Source organism: Mesocricetus auratus, unplaced genomic scaffold (genome assembly GCF_017639785.1).
Source record: "Mesocricetus auratus isolate SY011 unplaced genomic scaffold, BCM_Maur_2.0 Super-Scaffold_100011, whole genome shotgun sequence".
In the NCBI taxonomy this organism is placed as follows: Eukaryota; Metazoa; Chordata; class Mammalia; order Rodentia; family Cricetidae; genus Mesocricetus; species Mesocricetus auratus.
The window spans coordinates 30,909,001-30,935,849 of NW_024429195.1; the positions used below are offsets into that span (position 1 = coordinate 30,909,001).

Consider the following 26,849-nt stretch of genomic DNA (forward strand, 5'->3'; position numbering starts at 1 on the left):
AAAGTACGGTGCCAGCAGAACCCTGAGGCTGAATTCCAACTTAGTATCTCTCTTGACGTATTGGAGGCTTCTGTGGTCTGTCGAGTCCTGCAGGTGAGACTGCGAGGGTCAGGAGAAAGTGTCCTCGGACTCTCGCCGCCTCGTGCAGGTGAGCGCAGGTCTTGGTGCCGGTTCGGTAGCCCTGCGAGGCCTGGACGGCACTGCTTCCCTACATCCCTGGGCGGAGACGCAGGGAGTATAGTTTCCAGGTCCCAGCTGAGAACCTCCGCCCTCCTACCAGGCTGTGCCAGGCTTCTGCCCGCATCGCTTTCAGGGTAGGCTGAGGCAGCCCCAGGGGGGCCATCTGTGCCCGGTAGTGCCCCGCCAGTGTACCCCGTTTCACTGCCGTCCCGCACCTGCCCCGCGCCCCGGGTCTGCGGGAGCCGCCGCCGCCTCCCATGCACATGCGCAGTGGCGCCGCCGGAGTCCAGCCTCCGCCTCCGCCGCCGCCTCCCGGTTCCGCAGTCACTTCCTGCAGCTGTTTCCCTGTGGCTCCGCTCCGACCGACTTTTGACAGTCAACCTCCAGCAGCGGAGCGGCTGGCGAGCGCACGGAGTGGTCGTGGAGCCTGGCAGCGGCGCGTGGGGTTGGCCGGGCGGCTGCGGCCTGCCGGTTCCGGTGAGTGCGGAGAGCGGGTCCTCGCCGCTGCGTCCGTGTGTGCGGGTCAGCTTCGCCCGCCCGCGGCGCCCGGCGGGCCACCGAGTCCGATCCCGCAGCCGTCTCGGCGACTCGGTGCTCCCCGGCGGCATCCTCGCGGGACCGGAGTGCGTGTGCGTGCGCGCCCAGCCCAGGAATGGCACACGCGGGGGCGATGCTGCAGGGTCGCAGCTTTGAGTCCTAGGAGCTGAGCCCGGGTCGCCACGGCCTCCTCTTCGTCTCTGCCTCCTTCTGTGATGTAAAACAACCTCCGGGGCTGGCTTTTTTTCCCCTGCCTGCCGCGTTCTGGTGACCTCTGAGTAAGGTTGTCTCTTTCTCTTCTCCAGAATACCCGGGGACAGCCTTCCCTACTTTATGCGGACGCCAGGGACCTGTTCCTGGATTTTCTTCTTTTCCCTGGGTCCATTTCTGCCAAGGGGAGGGCTGTTTGCAATACAACCCGAGAGGAGTAGGCCCCAGCCCAGCCATGGAAACGTGTGCTGTGGTCATTCATTTCCCTTGAACCTGTACATGGTGAGCTGTGATGTTTCTTTAGTATCTTCTCAGTTCCCTTCCAAATTAGGACGTCAAACCCTGTTCTTCCTTCATGTATGCCGTTGCACACGTCCAATCGGATGGATTTTTAAGATCTGAGAAGTATTTTTATATCAGCTTCTAAATTAGTCTCTTAAATTAATGCAGCAGTTTGAACGGATCCGAGTGTTTTGGGTCTCTGTGTTTCAGTTTGTGCATTTACTGACGCTTTGGTTTTATTTATTTATTGCCCAAATGTAATACCTGTTGTGATTGTTGCCTATAGATTTTTTTTTAGGAGAAGGGGCTAGCCTTATGTTGATTATTAACTATATTAGCAGCATTTTTGAGGTTATGAAGATAAAATGTAGTAATGGGTAAGCCTGGCCTGTAAACACCCCCCACCCCACCCCCACCGGGGTTTTGCTCTGTCTTTTGTGCCTCTGTCTTGAGGAGGGCCTTGCTTCTGCTGGAAAGCCATTTGTCACAGTGGGGGCAGCGCATGCTGGGGTTTCCTCAGGTGGGAGTCAGTGTGCCAGAAACAAGCCCAGGCATGTCTGGCTGTAGGCTGATTGAGTTCTCTGTGTATTGCTGATTTTCTTTATTTGGATGTTTTGGTACCCTGCTCTGTCTGTCCTTTCACCATGACCAAACAGCATCGATGACCTAACAGAATCTATATGACAACTTAGTGAATGACAAGGTCAGTTATGACTCAGTCATTAAACTGTTTTAAAACATGGTTTTATTTCTCTAGTTTCATTACCCACCTCCCCAATATCCATAATCATTGTTGCTTTTTGTTTGCCTTTTATTTAGTTGGGAGAAATAATATTGTTTCAGAGAAACTTATCGTTTAAATGTTCCAAATCTGCATCACTTTTCTCTGTGTCTCCAGAGCTAAGGGCAGTTCTAGCTATTCCGGTTAATAAAATGTACTGTTAAATTCTTCAGCTATTCATCTTGCTCTTAACTGTCTGACTTCCCGGTCAGTGGCTCCTCCTCACTGTGTGTTTACCAAATGTGCTAACTAGACTTTTACTTTTTAAAGTTTCCTTGAGTCATTTTAGTAAACCTGTTACTGCCCTATCCTAGACATTTTCATCTCAGACGGAAACCAAACCCCAGCAGCTGAAGACACCACATTCTATTAACCAAGAAAAGTTTTAACAATACTGAGAGCGGAGGGAAGTGTAGACTTTGAAATAAAGATTCTAATTGAGATGGTTGGAATCTAGAAACCTCAAAGGGTGTTTACTGTGGTGGTCAGAACTAAAAGATGCCGTCTGACTTGGGATGCAGGAGGAATCGGGGATAAAGTTGAAGAGGGAGTGGAACATGGTGGGTCTTTTCTGAGGACAACAGAATAGAGAGTGTCTTGGTTTCTTTTTTGTTGCTTTGATAAAATATCCTGACAAAAGCCATTAAGGGGGAAAGGGTTTATTTATTTTGTGGTACTGTTTAAGGCACAGTTACCATCGTGGGGTAGTCTAGGTAGCAGGAACCTGAGGCAGCTGGTCAGACCATCATGGTAGGCTGTCTCATGGGGTCCACAGTCAGATAGCAATGTGAATGTAGAGTTCTATCTCCTGTTGATGCCTTCCACGACCATGCAGTGGTGTTGCACACTTTCCGGTCGGGTCTGCCCTCCTCAGCCTAATTAGGAAAATCCCTCATAGGCATGCCCACAGCCAGCCTAATCTGGATCACCCCTCACCGAGACTTCATCTCTAGGTAATTCCAGACCCTGTCAGGTTGACAATTGAAATGATAACCATCACTGAGTGTATTCTTATTTAGGAAGAAAGTGGAATGATACAAATGACCTAAAAGTCACCATAGGGCTTTGGATAGTGTGGTCCATTAGTTGGTTCAACACTTTCCAGTCTGGATGTTTTATCCTGAGTAGGTGAGAAGATATTTTGATTTTACAAGGTCTAAGACTGTATGGAGTAGAGTCACCATCCCAAGGCCTTTAGTCAGTGCCCTGAGTAGTTTTGAGGGGACCCTGAGAAGGCTGGCCTGGGTGTGGAGTGTTGTGTTTTTGGCACCAAACAGGTGGTTGTGTGCGTTGGAGGACGTGGGTGTAGTGTTGCCAGATTATCCTTTCGTTGCTAGATTCTGTGAAGCTTTTGATTTTTAAATATTGACAACCAATTCAACTTAAAAACAAAAGCAAAACAAAACTGTCTTCCAAACAGCACATTTTGCCATCTGAGGTCCACAGGCTGTTTCTGTCAACTCCACCTTGCAGAGCCTAACTATTCGTTGGTTGCTCAGAAGGAGACTTACTGCTGCCCTCTCCTAGATTATGCTTTAAAGATCTGATAGGCTGTGCAGGGCTGTAATTCTAGCACTTGGGATGTGGAGACAGGAAGATCAAGAGTAGCAGGGCAAATTTAAGGCCATCCTGGGCTATGTGAGACCCTGTCTTAAAAACAACAACAAAACCAACAAACAAAACGGGGTCTGGTGATGTGGTTTAGTGGGTAAAGTTCTTGCTGTACCTCTTGGGTGTACACATGTGTACAGGTGGAAGACTTGCTTGTGCCATGGTGCATATATGCACTCACACACAGTAAAAACAAGTAAGACAAAAATACCTAGAAGAAAAGAAGGGATTCTTAAAAGAGGTGATACTCTTTTCCACTCTATGATATCCTTTGGGTGGAAGAGTTTCTTGCCTCTGGGTTTTCTCTTGCTTGTTTGTTTTTGGTTGTGCATATAACCATCAGGCAGGAGGGATTTGGATGACCTCTGATGTCAAGTTCCGGCTTTGTGACTTTTCAGCTTAATTGGACATGGATGCAATGCTGCTAATGCCTATGGCCAGAGGCATGGCATTTGGAACTGTGCCCAGCAAAATAAAAGCAACTCTCTGAAGCTCTTCTCAGGGGAAAACCTTATGTCAGTGGAATAACCAGGCAGGGAAAGTCTGCTAAGCTAAGACTAAGGAGAGATGCCCCAAAGGTGGGTTTGGAGAGGAGAAAGACTATGGTGTCATTTCTATGTCATATTGCTGAGATCTCATTTTCATTTCCTTCCCTGCTTGTTTTAGGTTTGAAGACGCCGCCCCTCACCACCCACTGGACTATGCCCGAGGCTTTCCTGCCTGATGATTCTCTTGCAACAGGCCGGGCTTCCTCCACCTAAGCGGCCCTCGACCTCTCCTCCTATGTCAGTGGCTGCCAGGTCCACAAGGACCTTGCAGCTTCCGCCACAGAAGCCTTTTGGGCAGGAAGCATCCTTGCCTCTGGCAGGGGAAGAGGAGCTAGCTAAGGGAGGGGAACCAGACTCTGCCCTGGAGGAGCTGTGCAAGCCCCTCTTCTGCAAACTCTGCAATGTCACCTTGAACTCTGCTCAGCAAGCCCAGGCACACTATCAGGTAAGAGGAGGAAAGGAGAGCAGCTGTCAGTGGGGTGAGCTTTCCGGGTGCTGTTTGGTTAGATGGTGTCAGTGGGGTGAGCTTTCCGGGTACTGTTTGGTTAGATGGTGTCAGTGGGGTGAGCTTTCCGGGTGCTGTTTGGTTAGATGGTGTCAGTGGGGTGAGCTTTCCGGGTGCTGTTTGGTTAGATGGTGTCTTAGGGTTTCTGATGCTGTGAATAGAAATCATGACCATGACAACTTTTATAAAGGAAAACAATTAAGTGGTTTACAGTTCAGAGGTTTAGTCCATTATTGCCATAGTGGGAAGCATGGTGGCATGTATGCGGGTAGACATGGTGCTGGAGAGGTACCCGAGAGTTCTACATCTGGATCAACGGGAAACAGGAAGCACAATGCCAGGAGGGCCTCAAAGCATCTGGGACCTCAAAGCCCACTCCCAGTGACACACTTCCTCCAACAAAGCCACGCCTACTTCAACAAGGCCACACCTCCAAATAGTGCCGTTACCTTTCGAGCCTATGGGGCTGTTTTCATTCAAACCACCCTAGATGGTACCAGTTGGGTGGGCATTTGCAGGCTGTTTGGTTAGATAGTGTCAATGGAGCAAGCATTTTGGGTGTTGGGTGGAGAAGTTGACAATGGGGTGAATATTTTGGGCACTGTTTCACTACAAATTGCCTCTCCAGGTATGACCAATGGAGCTTGGAAAACTCAGAAGAGGTAGAAAATAGAGTACCATGTTTTACACAGTGGGTTCTGCCCATGGTCCCAAGGAGAAATGTACTACATTAATTCAGTGTAAAATTATTCTGAAGTTTGTACTACTTTATCAGTTCAAGGCCACCTACCTCATGACTTTTACTTCAGACTTTTCCTGTGCACCCTATTATAGCTGAGGCAAAAAAAGGAGAATATTATGGTATTCAGTTACTAAGTTTTACCTTCATCATAAACATACCTGAGTTTCTTTAAGTCTTCTGAGTGAACTGATACTGAATATTAAGGTTTAAAGCATTTATCTCTATGTAGAATAGCTTGTGGAAAAGGCAGTTTTAAAGGGTATTATTGTCTAAAAACAAATGGGGAGCTAAGAGAGGATATAGGGTTTTGTTTTTAAACTTTTATTTTATGTTTAGCTTTGTGTTTTTGTGTATATGCACATGTGCATGTGGGTGTCTTCAGAAGCCAGAAGAGGATGTTGTATCCCTTGAAGTTGGAGTTGCAGGTGGTTGTGAGCCATCTGATAGGGGTGCTGGGAAGCAAACTGCGGAACTCTGCAGAGCTGCAAACACTTTAACTGCTGAGGCATCTCTTTCCTGGTATTTCTTTTTATTTGATGCTGCTGTCTGTATACAATTTGATGTTTTTCCTTTTGGAGAAGAGAGACCTGAAAACAGAAACCTTCTTTGAATGTAGGCTATCTTCTGGATAACTTTTGATTTAGTTTTTATCACTGCTAAGATCACATGGCTTAAAGCTGCGGGTTATAAAGTATTTCTTCTTGCCTGAAATTATACTTTTCCATTGCGACCTTGTCTGCTTTCAAATTGACCTGGCTGAGGTGTCAGAGAATGGGGAAAAGACAGACATCATCTAGAAAAGCTGGGATCCAGTGGGCAGTGATCTCTGATGGGAATACATCAGAATGCAGTGGCCAGGAAACTCAGCATTATAGCAGGACAAGGAGGAGGCAGGTTAGCTACTCTTGGGAGGGGGAGTCCATGAGGGAGTGGTTTCAGGCTGCAGTCATCATTGTGTTGATTCCTTCTGCACACCCTGCAAGCATTAGTTCTTACATTCAGAGGAATAGTAAGGCCTTGCCTTGCCGTTCCCATGATTCTGAGGCACTGGGCCCTTGACATAGCCGTGCTCATCCATGTCAATAAGACATGGTCACTCAGGAGTTCATCAGCTCCTCATACTTTTCTCCAGATCTAAGTTTTTGCTTGCTTACTTTTATTTTGATCCTAAAGATGGGTAATGGAATATTGTGCCTCCTGTTACAAACACCTCCTTGGGAGGAAAAGGTCTGCTGCTCTGCCTTGTTCATGTCTGTCTGCTGCCAGCAGCAGAGCAGGATCCATTGCAGTGTGCCTTTGCACAGCGGTGGTTAACCAAGGCTTCTGTGTTTCTTCCCCGTTTTCTTCCGCAGCCCCCCCCCCCCCCCGTGCTGCTCCCCATGATGATGGCCAGATACTGGGGGCTGCTTTTCCTGTCTTCTCTCCAGGTGGAATCTGTTATGATGACCCATCTCAAACAGACACAAATGTAGCTCACCTCTATATTTATTCCTGTGAGATGTTTTTTGTAAAGAGTCATTTGCAAAAAACAAGGATAGTTAAGATTTTCAGTTCTCCGAAGCCCGTTATCTTTATTGGGCATACCCTTGCTTTTTTTTTTTGCCTTCTGCATAGTCATTACCTTCTAAGGGGAATGAGGCAATGTTTGATTTTAAATGTGTCTGTGTGGGTTGTACTTGTACGTCAGGTTGCTTCTGTGACTCTTGTGTTCACACTGTGATAGAACCTTATGGTTTTTCACAGAGAATCCAGTCTGATGGAAACACCATTGGATTTAGACTTACACTACTAATGAGATCAACCTTTTAAAATTACACATACTTATGCGTTTGCTCTAAACTTCTTAGCTGATAAGATTTGTAAATTATTCCTGTCCCCTCCGTGATGCACTGAGTAACCAAACTAGAAATAAGAAAACGAGGAAAAAGTTCGCAGTAATACAGATTTTAAGTGGATAAGTTGGGGGAGAAGTACAGCCTGTTGCAGAGCAGAAGCCAATAGCCGAGAGTAAAGAAAGAGGAGAGAAGCTTCAGGAGGGTGTGGCGGATGCGGAAGCTTCCCAGCACTTTCGAGGTGGAGCGCTGGGGAGTGGGAAGCCAAGGAGACCCTCAGCTGCTGAGTGACTTTGAGGTTCGCCTGGACTACCTGAGATCCTGTGCCCCCACGCTCCCCAAAGAAAGTAGAGCAGGCGGAGAAGCGGTGAGTGCTGACAGGCGGAACCAAAGGTGTGTGATGAAGAAAGGCGGAAGGAAAGCTCTACTTCACGATGAAAAACCCTGCTTTGTAGTTGTTATCCGGGGGAGATCGTGGGCCTGTTATTTCAAGCACACGTGTGTAAGGGGGAGATCGTGGGCCTGTTATTTCAGGCACACGTGTGTAAGTGGAAAGGCCCCGTGTGAATGCACAATTCACTCTCTGAGTTACCTAACCCTCTTTAGTGAGCTTCGTATTGCTCAGTGTGGTAAACAGCCATTGTTGACGGAGTCTGACTGTATCACATTCCAGTACTCAGGATACAGCGGTGATGGCTCTGCAAACCCCCCCCCCGCCCCCCCCGCGGCCTCGTCGCCATCTCTCCTGGCATCTCGATGCTCCCAATCAGGGGCTGCCTTCTCGAGCCATGGGTGGTCATCACAGATGGTTTATACCCCAGGCTTTTAGCCCAGTCATTTAGCTTTGAAGCAGCCTCAGCTGAGTCATTTATGTTTTAACGAGGCTATCTAATTTTTCAGTTTTAAAATTATGGCTTTGGTTATAACTTAATTTAAGATCAAAATTTTGGAAGAGAAATGAGCTTTCGTTTTATTGAATTTGTCTGCATGCTCGGATTACTTAGTGCAGGCCTGGCATGAAAGAATATAATGGGATTTCATCAGCATAAATACCCAGAGGAAGAGCTGTGTTGAGGAGGAGAGGAATAAAAAGTACTTTTACATTTGTGTTTGTGTAGGGGGCAACTCAGGTTATCAGACTTTATCTGCTGAGCCATCTTGCCGGCCACATTAAAAAAAAAAAGGCAAATTACATAAATAAGGTTTACTAAGCGTCCACCTTGAAAGTCAGAAATGTACATGCTAATTTGCATATTCATGTGCAAAAGGACTAGTTAGTTACACGGAGCGCTTTTCCGGAGTTCGTCATAAAGGTAGATAGTGTTTGGTATCCAGTTGAGTGTCACGTTAGCTACGCTGATGGGAGAAACTATGCGTGGTTTTAGACCTGTGATGCCAGATGCAGTGGTCTCCAGGCACAATGAAGAGAGTGGGGACCGAGATGGCGCAGTGGGCCCGTGCTGTGCCAGCTCAGAGACCCCATCGCAGGCCTCCACCTAACAGTTGGGTGTAGCTCTCACCTGTAACCCCAGCCAGCCTTGGCGGCTAAAAGAGTGGGAATGGAGGAGTGGAGACTGGAGGATGCCAGGGACTTGTTGCCCAGCCAGTCTAGTCAAAAGAGCGAGTTCCAGATTTAGCAAGACCCTACGTGGAAACGATGAGGTGGAGAGTAACAGAGGAGCACACGCTTTGCACCAGCTGTCTTCTGCATGCTCAAGAACGAACACACACTGTTATTGGCTCTTCCTGTATATATTAACACAGCAGAAAACTTCCCTTTAGTCTTTCCTCTTAGCCTTTCTTCTTCCTTCTGCTATTTCCAGAGTTTGGCCTGGTGTAAATGAACCATAAAAGGTCTTCATTTCTCATGCATCCTCAGCCTGCAGTATTTTGGTTCCCATTTCAGTGTTCCACAGATTTAGATACAGTTTAATATCAACTCTCCAGGTTTGCATGGATGTCAGTATTTCTAATCTCAGCTTATTTTTTAATTAAAAATCGACTATTATTTTGTGTGTACATACATATGTGCTCTGGCTGCATGTATATCTGTGTACTCTGTGTTTACCTGGTGACTGCCGAGGTCAGAAGAGGATGCAGGTTCCCCTGGGACTGGGGTTACAGAGGAGTGTGAATCACTGTGTGGGTTTTGGGGACCATACCTGGGTCCTCTGCAAGAGCAAGCACTCCTAACTGCTGAGCCAACTCTCCAGCCCTCAGCTAATTTTTATGTTTGCAAATTTTTCTTATCCAAATGAACTAGGAATGGACAAAATACCCTTTGGGTTTAGGGTGGGTTTGTATATTTTTATAAGTTTTCTAGGCACTTTGGAATCTATACAAGATCTGGGCTGGCATCCTGACTCCATTGCTTTAGGAGAGAAGAAAACCTTTTCATATTCAACATCTGTAAAGCACATGCCGTTATTTTCCCTTGCAGGATTGTGAGGATTGAGTATTTTATGCTAGTTAATACTGATTGGTTGAGGTGTGTTCCTGTGTTTAGAGTGTTGTGGTTTAATGTTTCTGTTGCTGGGATAAAACACCATGACCAAAGTGACAGGGTGGGAAGAGGTTTGTTTCAGCCTACCACTCTCAAGCTCCACTCCTTCGCTGAGCTAGATCAGGGTAGGAACTGAAGCAGGGACCTGGGGAGAATGCTGCTTGTTGGCTTCATCCAATGGCTGCTTGATTTGCTTTCTTATACCTATTGTGTCATCCGCAAAGGGTGGTACCACCTTTAGTTGGGTGGGTCCTTCTGTGAATCATTGATCAAGAAAACACACTGCAGCCTTCTCCACAGGCCAGTCTTTCTGAAGGCATTTCCTCAATGAAGAGTCCCTCTTCCCACACAGTCAAGGCTGTGTCAGGTTGACAAAACCAACCAGCACAATTGACCACTTGTGATTTAACACACAAGTGCATCACTTATTAAAATGTACCCTGTCTTTTCTTATTCATCCCCGTGATCTCATATTAATACCATAATATAAATGTAGTATAATGGTAAGTCCCTCCGTCTTCAAAATTTTCAATACTTTATAGATCCACATTTTCTTTAAAAATTCAACATCTCTTAAAAGTTCAAAGTCTCTCAAATATCTAAAGGCTTTTTGAAATGGACCTCATAGCTGTAGGTTCCTGAAAAACATGAACAAAAAAAAAAAAACAGTTAAATAATTTCTTACCCTAAGAGGAAAGAACCAGGGCACAGTTAACATTCAAAACCAAAGCAAGGCTGAAGTCTGACTTCTGGGACTCATGGTCTTCTGGTTTCCCAGGGCCTAAGCAGCTCTAGCTCTCTGGTTCTGCTGTCCACAGCACATGTAGCTTGTCTCACAGACTCAGGTGCTCCACTTCAGCTGCTATTGTAATTTTAAAAACTGCATGAGAGAGAAAGATGCCATGTGACAAGCTTGGGTGGAGGGTTTTTAATTGGGGGAAAGTGAATTGGAAAGGGTGGGGGGGGGGGGGAGACTGGCCTCTAGGGACATGATCGGCAGAAAAGGAGAAAGAGGCAGAAGGAGAGGGACACACACACACACACACACACACACACACACACACACAGAGGGAAAGATGGGAGGTGGGCGGGCCCTTTAGAAGGGAATGTAGTGAATGTGCACTGGTGGTGCTCTTGTGGCTGCAGCTGAGGGCGTGTCCTGTCAGAACCCCAAGGGCAGGCCAGCATCGATGCCTGAATATTAACATCTGCTGCTGTTGTTAGTGGGCCTCCCATGGAACTGGCATCTCACAATTGCTGGTGTTTCCACTGGAGCTGGGCTGCACTTGCAGCAGTAGCCTCTCCTGGGCTCTCTTCAGGGACTTTGACTCTGTCACATGGTGACATACCTCAGCTTCTCTTCACGGCTCCTTCAATCCTGGGGCTACAACTGAGGCGTCACCTTCACCAGTACCCTCTCCTCGCCTCACACAGTGCCAAGCCTCAGCTGCTCCCCGTGACCCCTCCATGCCTCCAAAACCAGTACCACACATTACCAAGTTAGACTGCCAGTGCAAGGTACAGCCTCGCTCCCTCTAGACTACAGCCTGTGTGTGCCGACTCTGAGGAAACACTCCCCGGAAGACTTTCACCTCAGTGGTTCTGGTGTCCTGCTAATCACAGCTACAGCTGACTAGAACTGCAGACTCTTACATCAGAACCATGAATGTCCTTGATGGAGATAGTAAGCGACTCTCAAACTTCCCTCTGAACTCCACACAAGCCAGACCTCCATCCTCTGCACGCCCCACAGGATTGTCTTCTAAGTTCCCACGTAGCTCAGGAGGCTCTGAGTACTCAGCTTTTCTCGTCAGTCCCCAGTCCTCACCAAAACAGCATAGTCAGGCCTGTCACAGCAAAGCCCTACTCCCGACACCAGTCTGTGTCTTAGTTAGGCTTCCATTGCTGTGATAAAAAACTGACTGAAACCAAGTTGCAGGGTGGTATTTCACCTCAGAACTCTCAGGTCACACTCCATCACTGAGGGAAGTCAGAGCAGGAACTTAAGGCCGGAACTGACCCGGAGGACATGGAAGAATGCTACTTATTGACTTCCTCCTTGTGGCTTGTCCAGTTTGCTTTCTTATACACCCCGGGACCAACTGCCCTGTGCTGGTACCACTTCCAGGGGGCTGGGCCCTTCCACATCAGTTGTTAATCAAGAAAATGCCCCAAAAGTTCATCTTAAGGAAGTTTGTTTCATTAAGATTCCCTTTTCTCATATATGTCTAGGTTGTGTCAAGTTGGCAAAACCCAACCAGCACAAACATGCAAAACTATTTCATTTTGTTGCTTTGGAAGGCTGTGCTAGGTGAAGAAATGCGGCTGTTTCAATGTTGTGGCTGCTGTGATAGTGACTAGGATTTTGTATGAGTAAATAAACTTCATCTTGTAGCTTTCTCCAAGGATGCTGTCCTACATCTAGACACCAGTTTATCTGTTTTCTTGGGCAACCCTGGTGATTAAACCAAGGGCCCTGTATGTGCTAGGCAAGGCAAGTCCTTACTAGTGAACTCCATCCCCAGCCTCACAACCCTTTCTCACCAAGATGCCCAGCTGGGCTTGAGCTCACAGCTGTCCTTCCTCAGCCTCCCCAGCAACTGAATTACAAGAGTAACACCAGGCCCTGTGTCCTGAGTATCTGAAAGGATTCTCGTAAGAATAATTCAACCAGTAGATGAGGTCATAGAAGATGATTCTCGGGTCCAAATGTGATTGAGCATGGCCCCGAGGATGAGCCTTGCTGGTTCTCTTGTTCTGCTGTCTGGATCACCAGAAGGCAAGTGCTTCCAGTCCTTGCTTTGGCCCTGTGAGGGGACAGCAGCTCTGCTTCTCCAGTCGTTAGCTGGGTCCTGGCAGCCTGCTGCCTCTCCAGCTGAGTCTATCCCTTCTCATCCCCCCACCCCCACCCCCAGAGAGATATCCCTGCTCAGGACCAGTTGGACTCTCCATCCTGCATTCTGGATTTTACCAGCTGTTCCCATGTCTTTACTTTCAGAATACATATATGGCTAGGTCTCTTCTGAATAATATATTGAAATACCAACAGCAACCTTCCCTTTGCTTTTTTCTTTTTAAGAAGCATTATTCTTCACAAATTCCAATCTTATCCTGGTCACATCTTCCCTGTCCCCCACTACTTCCCCTCTAATCCCTTCTTAGCCTGTCCTTCTTCTACCTTCATTCTTTTCTTTTTATTTCTCACCATTATTATTATTATTATTATTATTATTATTATTATTATTTTAGGTTTTACGAGACAGGGTTTCTCTGTATTGTTTTGGAGGTCTCACCATTATTTTTTACATGTATTTGCTTTGTTTTTTTTAAAGACAGGGTTTCACTTTGTAGCTCTGGCTGTCTTGGAACTCACTGTGTAGACCAGTCTGGCTTTGAACTCAGAGATTCACCTGCTTCTGACTCCCAAATGATGGGATTAGAGGTGTGTGCCACTACGGCCAGCTCATTATTGGTAATACATACTGTTTTATTTATTTGTTGAGTTTTCACATCTGTATCCACAATGTAATCTGATCGTATTTATCCCCCATTTCCTCCTCCAGCCCCTCCTTTCTTGTTTCCCTCCTGAATTCATGTCCTCTTATTTTTTTTCCTTTTTAAAAAGTGTGTCACTGAGTCTGATATGTGTTTGGGTATGAGGCCATCCACTACGTATCCACTGGGAACTGGGCAGCTTAATAAGAGTTCACACATCTGAAGAAAAATGACTCCGCCCCACCAGAAGCTGTCTACTGCCAAGAGCTTCTCAGCTAGAGGCGGGACATCATGGGCCCTCCACATCTGTGCTGGGCTTACATTGGCTTGATCCTGTGCAAGTCATCGTGACCATGGCAACTCTTATAAGAAGACATTTAATTGAGGTGGCTGTCTTACAGTTTCAGAAGTTCAGTCCATTATCGTCATGGCAGGGAGCATGGCGGCATGCAGGCAGACATGCTGCTGGAGCTGAGAGTGCTGCATCTTCCAGTAAACAGGAAGTCTACTGACCGTCATACTGAGGGAAGCTTGAGCAAAAGAGACCTCAAACACCCCCACAGTGACACACTTCCTCCAACAAGGGAACACCTAATAGTGCCACTCCCTTTGGGGACATTTTTTTCTCAAACCACCACCCCTGTAAGGTTTTAGACTTTTGTTTGTTGAGCCTGAAATTTTACATTGATGGATGTGTCTGGGTCTTTAAAATTTGTTCTGGACAGCACTCGTAGATCCCTTCTATCTGTTTTTATCTATTGTCTAAGCTCTGGAGATGGTTTAAAAACTTTAAAATATATCCTTTACCCCCCTTTCTGGAACCCTTATAATCCCTATCCCTTGGCTGATGACTTGCTTCTTGCCCCACCCCAATTTATTGAAATATAGTGATGTGCTGATAAATATTTCATATATTTTGGATTTTTTGATTGGTATTTTTGCTCGGTATCTCTGTTTATCTGCGGGGCTGCCATTCTGTGACCTCCTCTAGGGTTACCAGACACATGGTCTCACTCCTATATGTATCATGTTTTCCTACACATGCATTCACAAGTTTAACCACACATATGTGCACATGGCTGTAACTTCTGTAGTTTGAGGATGGCAGTGAACTTTCTTGTTGCTGATTATTTTTTTTTTACTCTTTGGCTCTTTGTGTGGCCTACCATGCAGCTCCCAGGTGATTACTTGGATGTAAAGGGAAGCTTTTTCCTTGTGAGAAGCCTTCCCGCCAGCCTGGTTCCAGAGCCGCATTAGTCCCAAATAAACACACAGGAGGCTATATTCATTATGAAGCTGTTGGCCTTGCTTGTTTCTTACTGGCTAGCTCTGACTTAAGTAATTACCCCATAATTGTTAATCTAAGTATTTCTCTTACCGGAGAACTTTCTGGGCTTCCTACCCCATGGCGTTACATCTTGACTCTCTGTGTTTCTCCTTCCCAGAGTCCTCCTGGACTCCTAGTCCCACCTATATAGATTCCTATTGGCCAGCAGTGCTTTATTGACAAATGCACAGGACTTCCCCCCAACACTTGGAGGCTTACTCTTACTTATGAATGAAGGCCTGGGTTCAGCTTGGCTTGTTTCTAGCCAGCCTGTCTTAATGTATCCCAGTTACCTTTTGCCTCTGGGCTTTTACCTTTCTCTATTTTCGTGTATCTTTTTTCCTTCCTTTTCCATGTCTGACTGTGTAGTTGGGTGGCCCCTTCTTGCTCCTCTCTTCCTTCCCCAGATTCCTCTTCCTGTTTATTCTATCTGCCTGCCAGTCCCTCCTAGCCTTTCTCCTGCCTTGCTATTGGCTGTTTGCTCTTTATTAGACCAATCATGTGTTTTAGACAGGCAAAGTAGTGCAGCTTCACGGAGTTAAACAAAGGCAACTGAAAAGAATGCAACACATCTTTGTGTCATTAAACAAATGTACCAGAGCATAAACAAATGTAACACACTTAAAAATAATCTTCTACAGCACTTTCCTTCCTTCACAGTCCTTGGAGAGATAGATCCTCAGCATAGACTCGAGCAGCTTCAGCACATTGCTTTTCCTTATTCAGTTGAGAACTTTTTCCTTTCCACTGCGAGGGTGATTACCAGCTTCTCTTTGCATGTGAATGCCAGCATTGTGGTGCTTATTTTTTGTTTTTTGTTTTTTGTTTTTACGAGACAGGGTTTCTCTGTATTGTTTTGGAGGCTATCGGTCCAGCCCAGCCTGGAACTCACAGAGATCCGCCTGCCTCTGCCTCCCGAGTGCTGGGATTAAAGGCTTGCACCACCACCGCCCGGCCATTGTGGTGCTTATACCATGGTGCCATCGGTAAGTGAAAGGAGGGTTCCTGGCACACAAGTATTGTGGGACAGTGACATCTGACTGAAGCATGGCAGCTGGGCATTTGCCATGCTGCTCATAATTGCAAGCATTTTGAAATGTGTGAATCTCTATTCCTGGAGTTTTCTGTGAAACCGAGGGGTTTCTTCTATTACTTCACTTATTTTTAATTTTACAGGTGACCTTGATTTGAAATACTATGTTGACTTTGTGTTTGTTTTGTTTTGTTGAGATGGGGTCTCATTATATGGTAGTCCTGGAACTCACCCCATAGACCAGGCTGGTCTTGTATCACAGACATCTGCCTGCCTCTGCCTCCCGAGGGCTGAGATTAAAGAGTGTGTCACCTCACCTAGCTGGTTTTATTTATTTATATATTTAATTAGATAGTCATCCACTAAATAGTGAGGCTCTCTTGTTTAATTGTTTTCAGAGTATACTTTTTTAAATAGAATGTCAATTAACAATATGAAATTATGGACTTAAGGGTTACGATAGTATTTATTTTGTGGTTTTACAGCCTGCCTGGTGTGTGTGTGTATGCATATATGTGTGTGTGTGTGTATATATATATATATATATATATATATATATATATATATATATTAGAAATACATTCTGTTTCTGCTTTTGAGGATGGTGATTGGTGATTTTTGACACAGCACCTTCAAGCCAGCATGTATCAGGTAGTTCAAACAACTCCCTGTGTCTGATATTGTTAATGCTGCAGGATGGCCCCTGGGTGCAAGGGGTCATGGCTTCTCCAAGTGGATGCTTGTCCCTTGTTACGGCACTTTCTTATGAATTTGGAAATCATTATTACTGTTATTAGTTTGAATCATCTTAAACTTAGCTACTTGTGTTTCATCCAGTTTCCCCAGGTATGAATAGTCTACATAGAAGTACAATTACCAGCCATAAGAAACAAATAGAGTGGGTGTGGTGTGTGGCATGTAGATAAGCTTAGCAGTTGGGAGGGGGAGGCAGGGTGGTCACATGTTCAGCCTGGCTTCATAGTGAGTTCTGAGCCAGCCTGAGCTACCTAGCAACAAGAAACTCAATGAAGGCAGAGCAAAGAGCCAACACTGGGACCCTTATGTGCTCTGTCCTCTGTGCTCACCTGTTTCCATTTGTCCTGCTGTCTACCCATAGCCCCTCCTCTGGGCTCCAATCCAAAGTGAGACTTTACATGTAACTCTAGTGTTTTCTCTAGCTTGGACAGGCCATTCCTCTACCACCTCCTCCTCGTCATCCTCTTCCTGCTTGTTTTCTCTCAGGATCTTGCAGTTTTTGAAGAACTATTTTGTAGTGTTTCCTGATTTTGCCTTGAGTGCTTGAGTTCAGGCTATGTGGTTTTGGGCAGTACTATTGCAGACATGATGCCGTGTCCTTCCTGTTGCGTGAGTCAAGAGTGGTTCTCTTGGTGTTAATTATCTCTCAATTAAGGTGGTGCCTACAATGGTCTCCTTGGAAAAGGCGCTGTTTATCTGTTGAGTAAGGATCATATGGAGAGATATTCTGAGACCACACGGGTGTTTTTATTTCTCATCACACTTTCGCTTAGTTAGTGATGATTCTTGTAGGCAGTGACTGTTAATTACCATGGGGCTTGCCAGATAATGTTGATGGGAAGGGGTGGTGCTGGGGATGGGACCAGCACTTCGTTCCTCCGAGGCCTGTGCTCTCTCACTGAGCTATGTCTCTAACCCCTTCTCAATTCTTAATTTTGAGATACTCCTGTGTTTGCTGCTCTAGTTAGCATGGTGAGCCTCGGAGAACAGGGCCTAAAAGTGAGGCAGACTAGAGTCATGCAATAGCCAGAGAGTCAGACAATTTATACTCTGAGGGTTCAGAGGAGTCACTGAGTGAAGCTAACAACCACAAGGGTAAGCCGCGTGTGGTGAAACCATGTTTTTCCTTAGAGGCACATGAATAACAGCAGCTGCAGTAAACTCACTCCTGTCCGCTATCCTGGGAGGTCTGTCGGGGAGACTTTGGTAGCTTTTCTTTGTGGTGCTGGGCAATCAAGCCTAGAGTCTTGCCCGTGCTGAACAGGCACTCGCCTGCTGAGCACATACTTAGCCAATACTGGATGATTAAGAGAGGGAGGCTCCGTGGTTTGAGTCGTGCCTCCAATCATCACTCTCCTATGAGAATTACGAAAGAACCAGACAGAGAGCAGCTGGGAGGAGCTGTGGCCGCACGTACAAGGCATTGGCAGTCTGAGTTGCTATAGAGTTGATGTAATTGAGAGGAGAGGAATGGCTGGAGAGGTGTTTGAAGGCAGGCCGCCAGGACGCGTCAGTGGATTAGATGTGCTAGGGTTATAGAAGTGCGGGTTCAAGCACAAAGGCCTCAGCAGTTCTCTCAAGCACTGGGTGGACATGTGGATGACTCAGGAAGTGATGAAATGTCGTGTCGGAAGGAATCAAGAGTAAAGTTGAATGTTCCTTTTAAGACTCCAGAGTGTGTCTGACAACAAGGGATTTGGGGATGTGACTCTGAAGGTCAGAGATACAGCCACATCTGGGGACACATAAACTTATTCATCGTCTTAGTTCTGGACTGTAGCTCAGTTGGGGAATGCGTACACAGAACTATGGGTTGGTCTTCAGCACCGCATAAACTAGATGTAATGGGGCACACCCGCTTTAGAGGCAAGAGGCTAATGCACTCAAGGTTATCTTCAGGCGTACTGTGAGTTCCAAGCCAGCCTGTGCTGTGAGAGACTTGTCTTAAAAACAGCAAAGAACATCCCCACGCCCCACCCCCACATTTATTCATTGTCTTATAAAATTGTGAGACTGAGCAAAGTGAGCTAGAGTTGGAGAACAGACAAAGAGAGAAGAGAGCCAAGGGTGGGCCTTGGGCACTGCAGAGCTGAAGGTCTGGGAGTGGAAGTGAGGTGTGAAGAGGAAAGGGAGGAGGACCATTTCCAGGAGGAGGGAGACCAATGGTGGCATGCTTTGTAGAGCTCATTGAAAGTACAACCATAGAGGGGACTGTAAACTTGGCTCTGGTAGTCCCATGGGGACGGTGTAGTTAGAACATTTGGATGGCAGGGGGTGGAGCTTAGCTGTCTTTAGGCTGTGTGCTTAGTCCACTCCTAGGAGGTAGCAGGTAGTAGATGGTAAATGTTGGTATGTAGGTTTAAATTTTACAACGTGGTTTAACAAGTAATGAACTGTTTTACCCTTACTCAAAGTGCTTTTAAGGATTTTATTCTTATTTATGTGTGCGTGCACGCCTGCATGAATGTGTGTGTGTCGTGTGTGTAGGCACCTACAGAGGCCAGAAGAGGACACCGATCTCCTTGAACTACAACTACGGTGTTTGTGAGCTGCCTGATGTGGGTGCTGGGAACTGAACCCAGGTTCTCTATTGTAGTGTGAGCTCTTTTAATTTCTGGGTCATCCTGCCAGCCCCATCAGAGTGCTTTTGAGCTCTGCTGCCAGTTTTATTTTTCATATCAGCTCAAGGAATGTACTCCTGTGAATTATAACTGAAAAAAAAAAGCCCATGATGAGAAAGGCCATTCTGACTTGACAGAAGTTCACAGTAGACACGCGCCGCCATGATGTGCGGTAAGGGCTGTGCTGAGAAGGTTCGGGCCATGGCTCTGCTGGTTTCCTTCCGGAGGTGTGTGCCCACCCCTCTGCAGTTCCTACCCTGTCAGGTATGGACGATATTGGCGATCCCTCCAGGGTTTCTGTGAGCAGCGGGTGAACCGAGACTCATCAAAATCCTGTTTGAAGTGACCCTCTGTAAGTGCTAGTTTTGTAAAAGCAATTGGATTAGCTGTCTCATTATTTGATTTTGAAGCCACTTAGATCAGAGCATCACAAGATTCCTATTGACACAGAGGTGTGTGAATGGTGACAAGCCTCAGGGAGGAAGTGGCACTGGGAAGTACGGGGTTTCTCTAGAAACAGGGGAAATTAATTTCTTTGGCTTCATTCTTTTATCTTCTCCAGATAAATAAAACCGTTCTACAGCAGGAGTAGACCTCAGCCTACGACAGGGATCTGGCAAGGGTCTGCTATTCTGGGTGTACAGGAAAGACTGCAGACCCGTGTGTATGCACTGATTTCTGTCTGATAAGCTGCTTTGTGTTAACCTCTAGGGTAAAAACCATGGCAAGAAACTCCGAAATTATTATGCAGCTAACAGCTGTCCTCCTCCAACCAGGATGAGCAGCGTGGCAGAGCCTGTAGCCACACCCCTTGTTCCTGTCCCTCCACAGGTGAGGCAGAGCAGTATGAAGAGTCTGTCACACACATGTGGTCATGAGTACAGGTCCTGTGCCTGTGTCTGTCAGCGCCACCCTTGGCCGTGATGTGAGAGATGATGGAAGAACAGTGTTATGTCTGTTTTTATGTCTTTCAGAATTCTAGGTTAAATGACTGTGTGATATCTAGGTTTTGCCCTGGGGGTGGGGAGTGGTGGATATACGGGCTGGAGAGATGGCTCAGTGGTTAAGAGCACTTAGTGTTCATGCAAAGGAACTTCAGTTCTGTTCCAAGCACCCACATGGTGGCTCACAGCTGTCTGTAACTCCAGTTCCTCACCTGATTTCTGAGGGCATCAGGTCCACATGATACACATAATATATGTAGACAACAAACTCACAAGTATAAAGTAAAATAAATCTAAAAATTCCACTAAAATATTGCTTATCATGATTGCTTTTGATGCTGTCTTAAGTCCTGCACACTAGATAAGTTTATAATTGGCTTCAGTCTAGTCCTGGGCTCTGGCCTCATTTACTATTTGCCAAGGAAGTGCTGACCTTATTATTCAGAACTTGGTCCATGGGCCAGCAGCATGGGCCTCATGGGGGCTTTATTAGAAGCCTGGAAAAGCTAAGTAACTTTCCATGATGTTGCATATTTGAAATGTTGCAGAGCAAAAAAAAAAAAAAAAAAAAAAAGTGTTGTCTTAGCTTGGTGTTCCCAACTACCAAGATGTAAATGTTACTTTCCTGAGTCTGCTTAAAATGTGTGTAGGTGCCCCTGCTGCGCCTCCTCCTCAGACTGGTAGGAAATGAGATACCTTAAAAATGGCAGCAGGGGCTTTCCAGCTGAGTGGTTTTCACATCGTGAGTTCCTTCAGGATGGCTACTCTAGAGTTAGGTGGCTGTCCCCTCCTTGGAAAATGGCCTGGCCCACCTTGTTTGCTAAGCACAAACCTCTGTGAAATATGAAGATGTCCTATTGTCCCCAAGAATCTTCTCCTCCATATCAGACAGTGCCTTTTAAAAAACTGCTCTAGGCTGGGAGGTGGTGGTGCATGCCTTCAATCCCAGCACTCGGGAGGAGGCGGATCTCTGTGAGTTCGAGACTAGCCTGGCCTACAAGAGCTAGTTCCAGGACAGCTTCCAAAGCCACAGAGAGACCCTGTCGTGAACCCCCCACCCCCTAAAAAATGTTCTAGATAAGGGATGGTCTCCACAATCTTAACCACAGATTCACCTCTAGCCAAAATTTGCTTTGTAATTTTTGTTGACCCAATGGAATGTAATCCTGATGGTGTTTTAACATGTTGTCTGGTTCACTAGGCCCCCCCCCCCCCCGCAGTTATATAGCCACAGGTGGTTTGGGGAGTTTGTAGGACTAGAGCTTTCACAACTTTGCAGCCTTGGGTCTAGGTGGGCTACTTGATGTACAATTGGTGCTCAGTAGGTGTTTATTGGTGGATTTTGAGCAGACTTCCCTCTCTGGGAAGAGCTTTGCCCCTTTCCCTCAATGTCCACACTTTGTAAGCATTTCTTCAATGGCTATAGTATCACACTAGTTGGTGCTTTGGTTCATAGGTAATTGTAATCCAAATGGGATTCCCCTGGAACTGCCTTTTCTTACAAAGCCTGCAGCCATGCCCTGGGCTTTGGCTGTTTCTCGGAAGGGTCTTGGGGGAGTGGGAAGGTGTAACTGTGCTTCTGTGTCCTTGCTGGCAGGTGGGCTCCTGCAAGCCAGGGGGCAGAGTGATCCTGGCCACAGAGAATGACTATTGCAAGCTGTGTGATGCCTCCTTCAGCTCCCCTGCCGTGGCGCAGGCCCACTACCAGGGCAAGAACCATGCCAAGAGACTTCGCCTGGCTGAAGCTCAGAGTAACTCGTTCTCGTAGGTATTGCCATTGCCTCTGAGGCCGGATTGTTACGTGGAAGCAACTGTGTTTAAAGGAGAGGAGAAAGGGAGCCTTGTTTGGATGGCTCGCTCATTTCAAATTCCTCTTCTCCAGGGACTCCGCAGAGGCGGGGCCAAGGCGGACCCGGAAAGAAGGGAGTGAATTTAAGATGATGGCCACCAGGAGGAATATGCACTCAGTCCAGAACAATTCAGGTACCCTGCATGTTCCCATGTGCCTCCCAAGTGTACACAAATCTGCAAATGGTAGCAGCAGATAGCCCCAGGAGATTAGGTTAGTTGTTGTTTTACTGAATGGCTCGTCTGGCAGTCTGTTTCTGGTATTCTTTATTTCCTATTTAAGCATACTATTTATCTGGGTTTTAAATCATAGTGTCTTATAATTCCTTATGGTTCCACTTATAATTCCTTATTTTTTTAATGTTTGTTGGAGGAAACAATGTAAGTGGAAAGTGGGCTTTCTGAGTGCTGGGTAGATGGGGAGGCCATGCAAGCATGAGGACCTGCGTTTGATCCTAAGCACATGCAGGAAAAGCCAGGCACAACAGTTCACACTTCCGGCCTCAGGTAGAGATGGCAGGTCCCTGGAACTGGCTGAATCAGCAAGCCCCAGGTTCAGTGAGATTCTGTCTCAAAATAAGGTGGAGAGAGATTGAGGAAGACATTTGACATGTCCACACTGTGTTCAGTTTTCATTTATTGGGGAAAGTGTGAAACAGTCGTGATTTTTAACCAGGTAGTAAATGACATCATCTATAAAGTTCTTGTGATGTGTGGAGGGCCATGCGTTTATGGAAGTGTTTGTTCAGTGTTCATCCTAGTCTGGGCAACCACGGCCTCCAAAACTGTGCATGCCAGCAGAGGCTGTTTGCATGAACAGTAAAACAAAACCAAGTTTCACTGAACAACAAGAGACAGCTAGTGAAAATACAGAGACAGAAAACCCTGTGGTCCGATGAATGCAATCTCAGCGCATTGCTAGTTATGACCAAAGGCAACTAAAAGACAAAGATGGTCAGGCTGGATTTCAAAAGCTAGCTGCGATGAAGGAGCCGGGCACAGCTGTGTTAATGTCAAGGCAATGCATTTTAGGATTTGGGTCGCAGACTAATAAAAATACATAGACAGGGCTGGAGTGAAGGGTCTTACCATATTGCCCACACTGACTTCAAATTTGCTACAATCTTTCTGCCTCAGGTTCCCAAGTGCTAAATTATAGGCACAAGTCACCATGCTTGGCTACAGTCTTTAAACATTGTATTTATTTTTAAGAGCCATAAGCATTTAGAACCAGGACTTTTCTCTGTAGTAAGCACCATGACACTAGTTGGAGAATCATTTTATGTTTATAGATTCAACTTGTATATACATGTAATTTTTTAAAAAGTCCATTCGCCACTCCTTTATTTAACTGGTAGATTATCTTTACTAAGTGGGCATTCTGAGTATCTGTGTGGAGGGGGGAGAGAAGGAGGGAGAGAGAAGAGAGTGAGTGAATTTGGGGCTATCTTTCTCTGTTATTTACACCTTTTTTTTTTTTTTTTTTTTTTTTTTTTTTGAGCTCACTGATTGACTAGGCTAGCTTGCTAGTGAATCCCAAGGATCCTGCTGGCTCCGCCTTCCCAGCACTGGGGTTACAGGCACGGGCCACAGTGCCTGGCTTTTATGTGGATGCAGGCGATCAGAACCCAGACCCTCAAGCCGTCTCGCAGCCCTTGACCGTTTTACGTCTGCCTCTTGCAGGTCCTTACTTCAATGCCCGCTCTCGGCAGAGGATCCCACGAGACCTTGCCATGTGCGTCACTCCCAGTGGGCAGTTTTACTGCTCCATGTGTAACGTGGGCGCCGGGGAAGAAGTGGAGTTCCGGCAGCATCTGGAGAGCAAGCTGCACAAGAGCAAGGTGTCCGAGCAGCGGTACCGGAGTGAGATGGAGAACCTGGGCTATGTACAGTGATGCCCGTGCTCATGGAGAAGCTGGGCCCGCCTGTCGTTTGCCTTCTGTCGGCCTGCCTTGCTTTGTGGTCCCCTTGATACGTACATTCCTCCTCCCTCTGCTTCATAACCTGCGGTGGTGCCATGAGTCGTCCAGTCGGGCTGGGGGAGGGAGCTGTGCTTCTTAGGTCGCCATGCTGTTTGGGGCCAGCTGTGTCAGATGGCTCGCAGTGTGTGACCTACCTGCCCCGTCAGGAGTAACTTCTTATCTTGACCAAGTTTTGCTTAACCAGGAGTAGCTTGGCCGTCTAGAGCTATGATCATTTAAAAACGGCATCTACTTTTGCAGTTTTAGTCTTAGGCGAAGACTTGATTTGAGTCTGTTCCTCAGATTATTGTGGAGAGAGGGAAACCCAGACTCCCGTTTCCTGACGGTCCTGGGGAACCATCGCCACAGTGCGGTGTCATTTCAGTATGATGTGCTACTGTGGTGTGTGCTTGGGTCCCCCCGCAACAGTTTGTCCCGTTTTAATCCAGAATTCTTTTTTTTTTTTTTTTTTTTTTTTTGGTTTTTACGAGACAGGGTTTCTCTGTATTGTTTTGGAGGCTATCGGTCCAGCCCGGCCCCGAACTCACAGAGATCCGCCTGCCTCTGCCTCCCGAGTGCTGGGATTAAAGGCGTGCGCCACCACCGCCCGGCTAGAATTCTTACGTTCTTTTGAGGATGTAGCCTCATCTCCAGTTGAGAATGGCACACGTCTAATCCCTACCCGCTCTTCCCTCCTACTTGGGTCAGCCTGCCTATCAGTTCGACTGTGTAATGAGTTGAAAATGGATATTCTTTTAGAAAACATATTTTCAGGTGATTCAAGGAAATGCATGCATGTGTTTGAGATTTAGTTTGGAATTATATTTTCACTGATAATTACGTGGACTCATGGGCTAGTCATTGTCTTGTGGCTTTTTGATGATTGTATCCTGACACTGCCCCTGCCGGTAATGGGCACCCACGGAAAATGCCGCTCTCTATTTCTGACGTGCAGAGGATGCTTTTAAAAAAGCAGATCAAGTTTCAATGTCATTTCCAGTAGAAGAATGCACAGACATTGTGTTTTCTCCTTTGCCTCCTTGAAGAGACTGAGAACATAGATGGCTTTAGGTGTCTAATGATTCTAGTGGGATTATTATTTTTAAATAAAAAGCCATAGTGTATGTCCAGATCGACTGCCGGAGTATTATGTGAACTTGTGTTCACTGTGTTTTCTCTCTTGCCGCACGTGGTAAAAGCGGCATGCCCAGCCCATGCTTTTCGGGAAGCACGCTTCTGCTGAAGGCCTATAGCAAGCAGTATTTTGCACTATGACAAATGCACATTTTATTATTCATGTCACCACTGGAAACCTCTGTGTAACCTGGAGAATTCTCCAGGAAAACAGATGGAGAGCAAGGAAGCGCTCACCACCCCTTCCATGCTTGCTTTAAAACAGTTGAAACTCACAATTAAAGGTTACTTTTGTGATTAACTTCTAACCATACCCAGTTACTTTCTCCTGTTGAAATGCTGGTTTCTTGAAAAGTAGAACTATTCGGTTAAGTATTTCCCCCTCAGAAACAGAAGAAAGAACAGTGTTCACTTGAGATTTGATCTCCATTTGCAACTCATCATACCAGAACCCTTCTGTGGCCAGCTACAGAGTTGGTCAGTGTAGGGAAACTTAGGATATATTTTGTTGGCCATCTGGTTGCTCATTTTGCTGCTAAACATAATTCTTTGGTAGATTTAAATACAGTGCCGGCCACTTGGTTCTGCGATCGTTCAACAGTCTCATTTGCGCTCTCTGCTTGGGTGTGTGTCTGCACATCTCTGTACTTGTGTCTGAAGATACATGCTTCCCTCCCTCTAGTTTTATGTGCTACCCCAGAGAGAATTTCACCTCATATTTATCTCAGAATAACATTGAAAGATTCTGAGTATAGATTTACATTTTATATAAGTGACATTCATCTACTTTTGAGTTTTTCCTCTGGGAATGAAGTCAAAGGATGTGCTCCCCGCCTCTCCAGTACGTCCCCCAATCTCCTGTATGTCCCCCACTCCCCTCACCTCCTCATTCCCCTCAACCCCCTCTCCCCTCAACCCCACTCTCCTCAACCCCCTCTCCCCTCAGCCCCACTCTCCTCAACCCCCTCCCCCCCACTCTCCTCAACCCCTTCCCCCCTCAACCCCCATTCCCCTCAACCCCCACTCCCCTGTATGTTAAAAACACAACAGTGGACTTAAGGGCTTGATGTGTTTTCAAGCCTCGTGAATTCAGGTTTCTAGTCTCCCAGTGCCCTTAATGGATGTTAGGGACGCATAAGTGTGGTTTCTTTTAGAGAGAAATGTTAGATTTATAGTGTTATTTCTATATTCCTTTGCACTAAAAAGAGTGTTGCATTTGTTCTATGACACTCCAGTGTTACCTACAATAACTGAACTTGTTTCTAAAGTTTGGAAGTTGATAAGTAACTGCCAAGGTCGTTGTTAAAGGCTCTGTGAACATCTGAAACACTTGGAAGATCCCTGGGCTGAGGTGGGACTGTCCAGTGGGTGGGGCAGAGGGTAGCTTATCACGAAATGAATTCTGTATGGAAATTGTCCCTTGTCTGACCAAGCTATGTTGGCGTCTGAGTCAGTTAACTGAGCTGTCTGTTGGTTCCGTTTTGTGAGTCCTTGTCCTGTTATATCACATGCTGTAGGATCAGCCCCTGTTCTCCAGGAGTCATGTATCTTATCATATGGGACAGCCGTGGATGGATGGAAGTCTAAACAAAGGAAACCTCAGTCCAGAATTAGGTAGATTTCAGCTCTATCAATTATCTGTGGCACTGCTGTGTGTTCTTGTGACTGTGTCTCGTTAGGAGGATGCTTGGAACATCTAGATCCAAGGCTGCGAGGAAGCGTCCAGTTCCCGTCTGGATCCACATGCCTTCTTCGGAGTCCAGCTATAGCCCATGTCCTTTGACCTTTTAGATCTTACCCTGAGCAGAAGACTTCGCTGTGTCCTGCCATTTGTAAATGAGAGCCTGCTGTTTTATGCTTGTCTGCTTGCCTCTTACAAACTAAATTCTGCTTTCTTTCACAACATTTGTCTTGAGAAAAAAAAACCTCACCAACTCTTTCCCTTTAGTTCACTGTGAGCTTAGGAAGTCAGCGGGGATGGAGGCTGAGAGCTTGTTCA

The 26,849-nt window shown here is 46.3% G+C and overlaps 1 protein-coding gene across 3 annotated transcripts; it reads left to right on the forward strand.

Annotated features, from left to right (window-relative positions):
* Positions 1 to 520: 520 nt before the first annotated feature.
* Zmat3 (zinc finger matrin-type 3) lies at positions 521 to 25,151 on the forward strand. Of its 3 annotated transcripts, none has more exons than XM_005069734.4 (6): positions 521 to 657; positions 4,268 to 4,594; positions 19,675 to 19,794; positions 21,505 to 21,671; positions 21,790 to 21,890; positions 23,439 to 25,151. In XM_005069734.4, the coding sequence occupies exons 2-6, from the start codon at positions 4,325 to 4,327 to the stop codon at positions 23,648 to 23,650; spliced, it is 870 nt and encodes a 289-aa protein (XP_005069791.1). In that variant the 5' UTR covers positions 521 to 657; positions 4,268 to 4,324; the 3' UTR covers positions 23,651 to 25,151. The 3 variants fall into 3 exon arrangements, with proteins under 3 accessions (XP_005069791.1, XP_021082581.1, XP_012968500.1); XM_013113046.3 differs by lacking the exon at positions 521 to 657 and adding an exon at positions 870 to 1,209; XM_021226922.2 differs by lacking the exon at positions 19,675 to 19,794.
* The last annotated feature ends 1,698 nt before the right edge of the window (positions 25,152 to 26,849 follow it).

Excerpts from the sequence above, each read along its gene's own strand:
- Zmat3 (XM_005069734.4), top strand. The coding sequence starts at position 4,325 with ATGATTCTCTTGCAACAGGCCGGGCTTCCTCCACCTAAGCGGCCCTCG. Across the intron at positions 4,595-19,674 it reads AAGCCCAGGCACACTATCAG|GGTAAAAACCATGGCAAGAA; the intron begins GTAAGAGGAGGA and ends GTTAACCTCTAG. Across the intron at positions 21,891-23,438 it reads CTCAGTCCAGAACAATTCAG|GTCCTTACTTCAATGCCCGC; the intron begins GTACCCTGCATG and ends TGCCTCTTGCAG.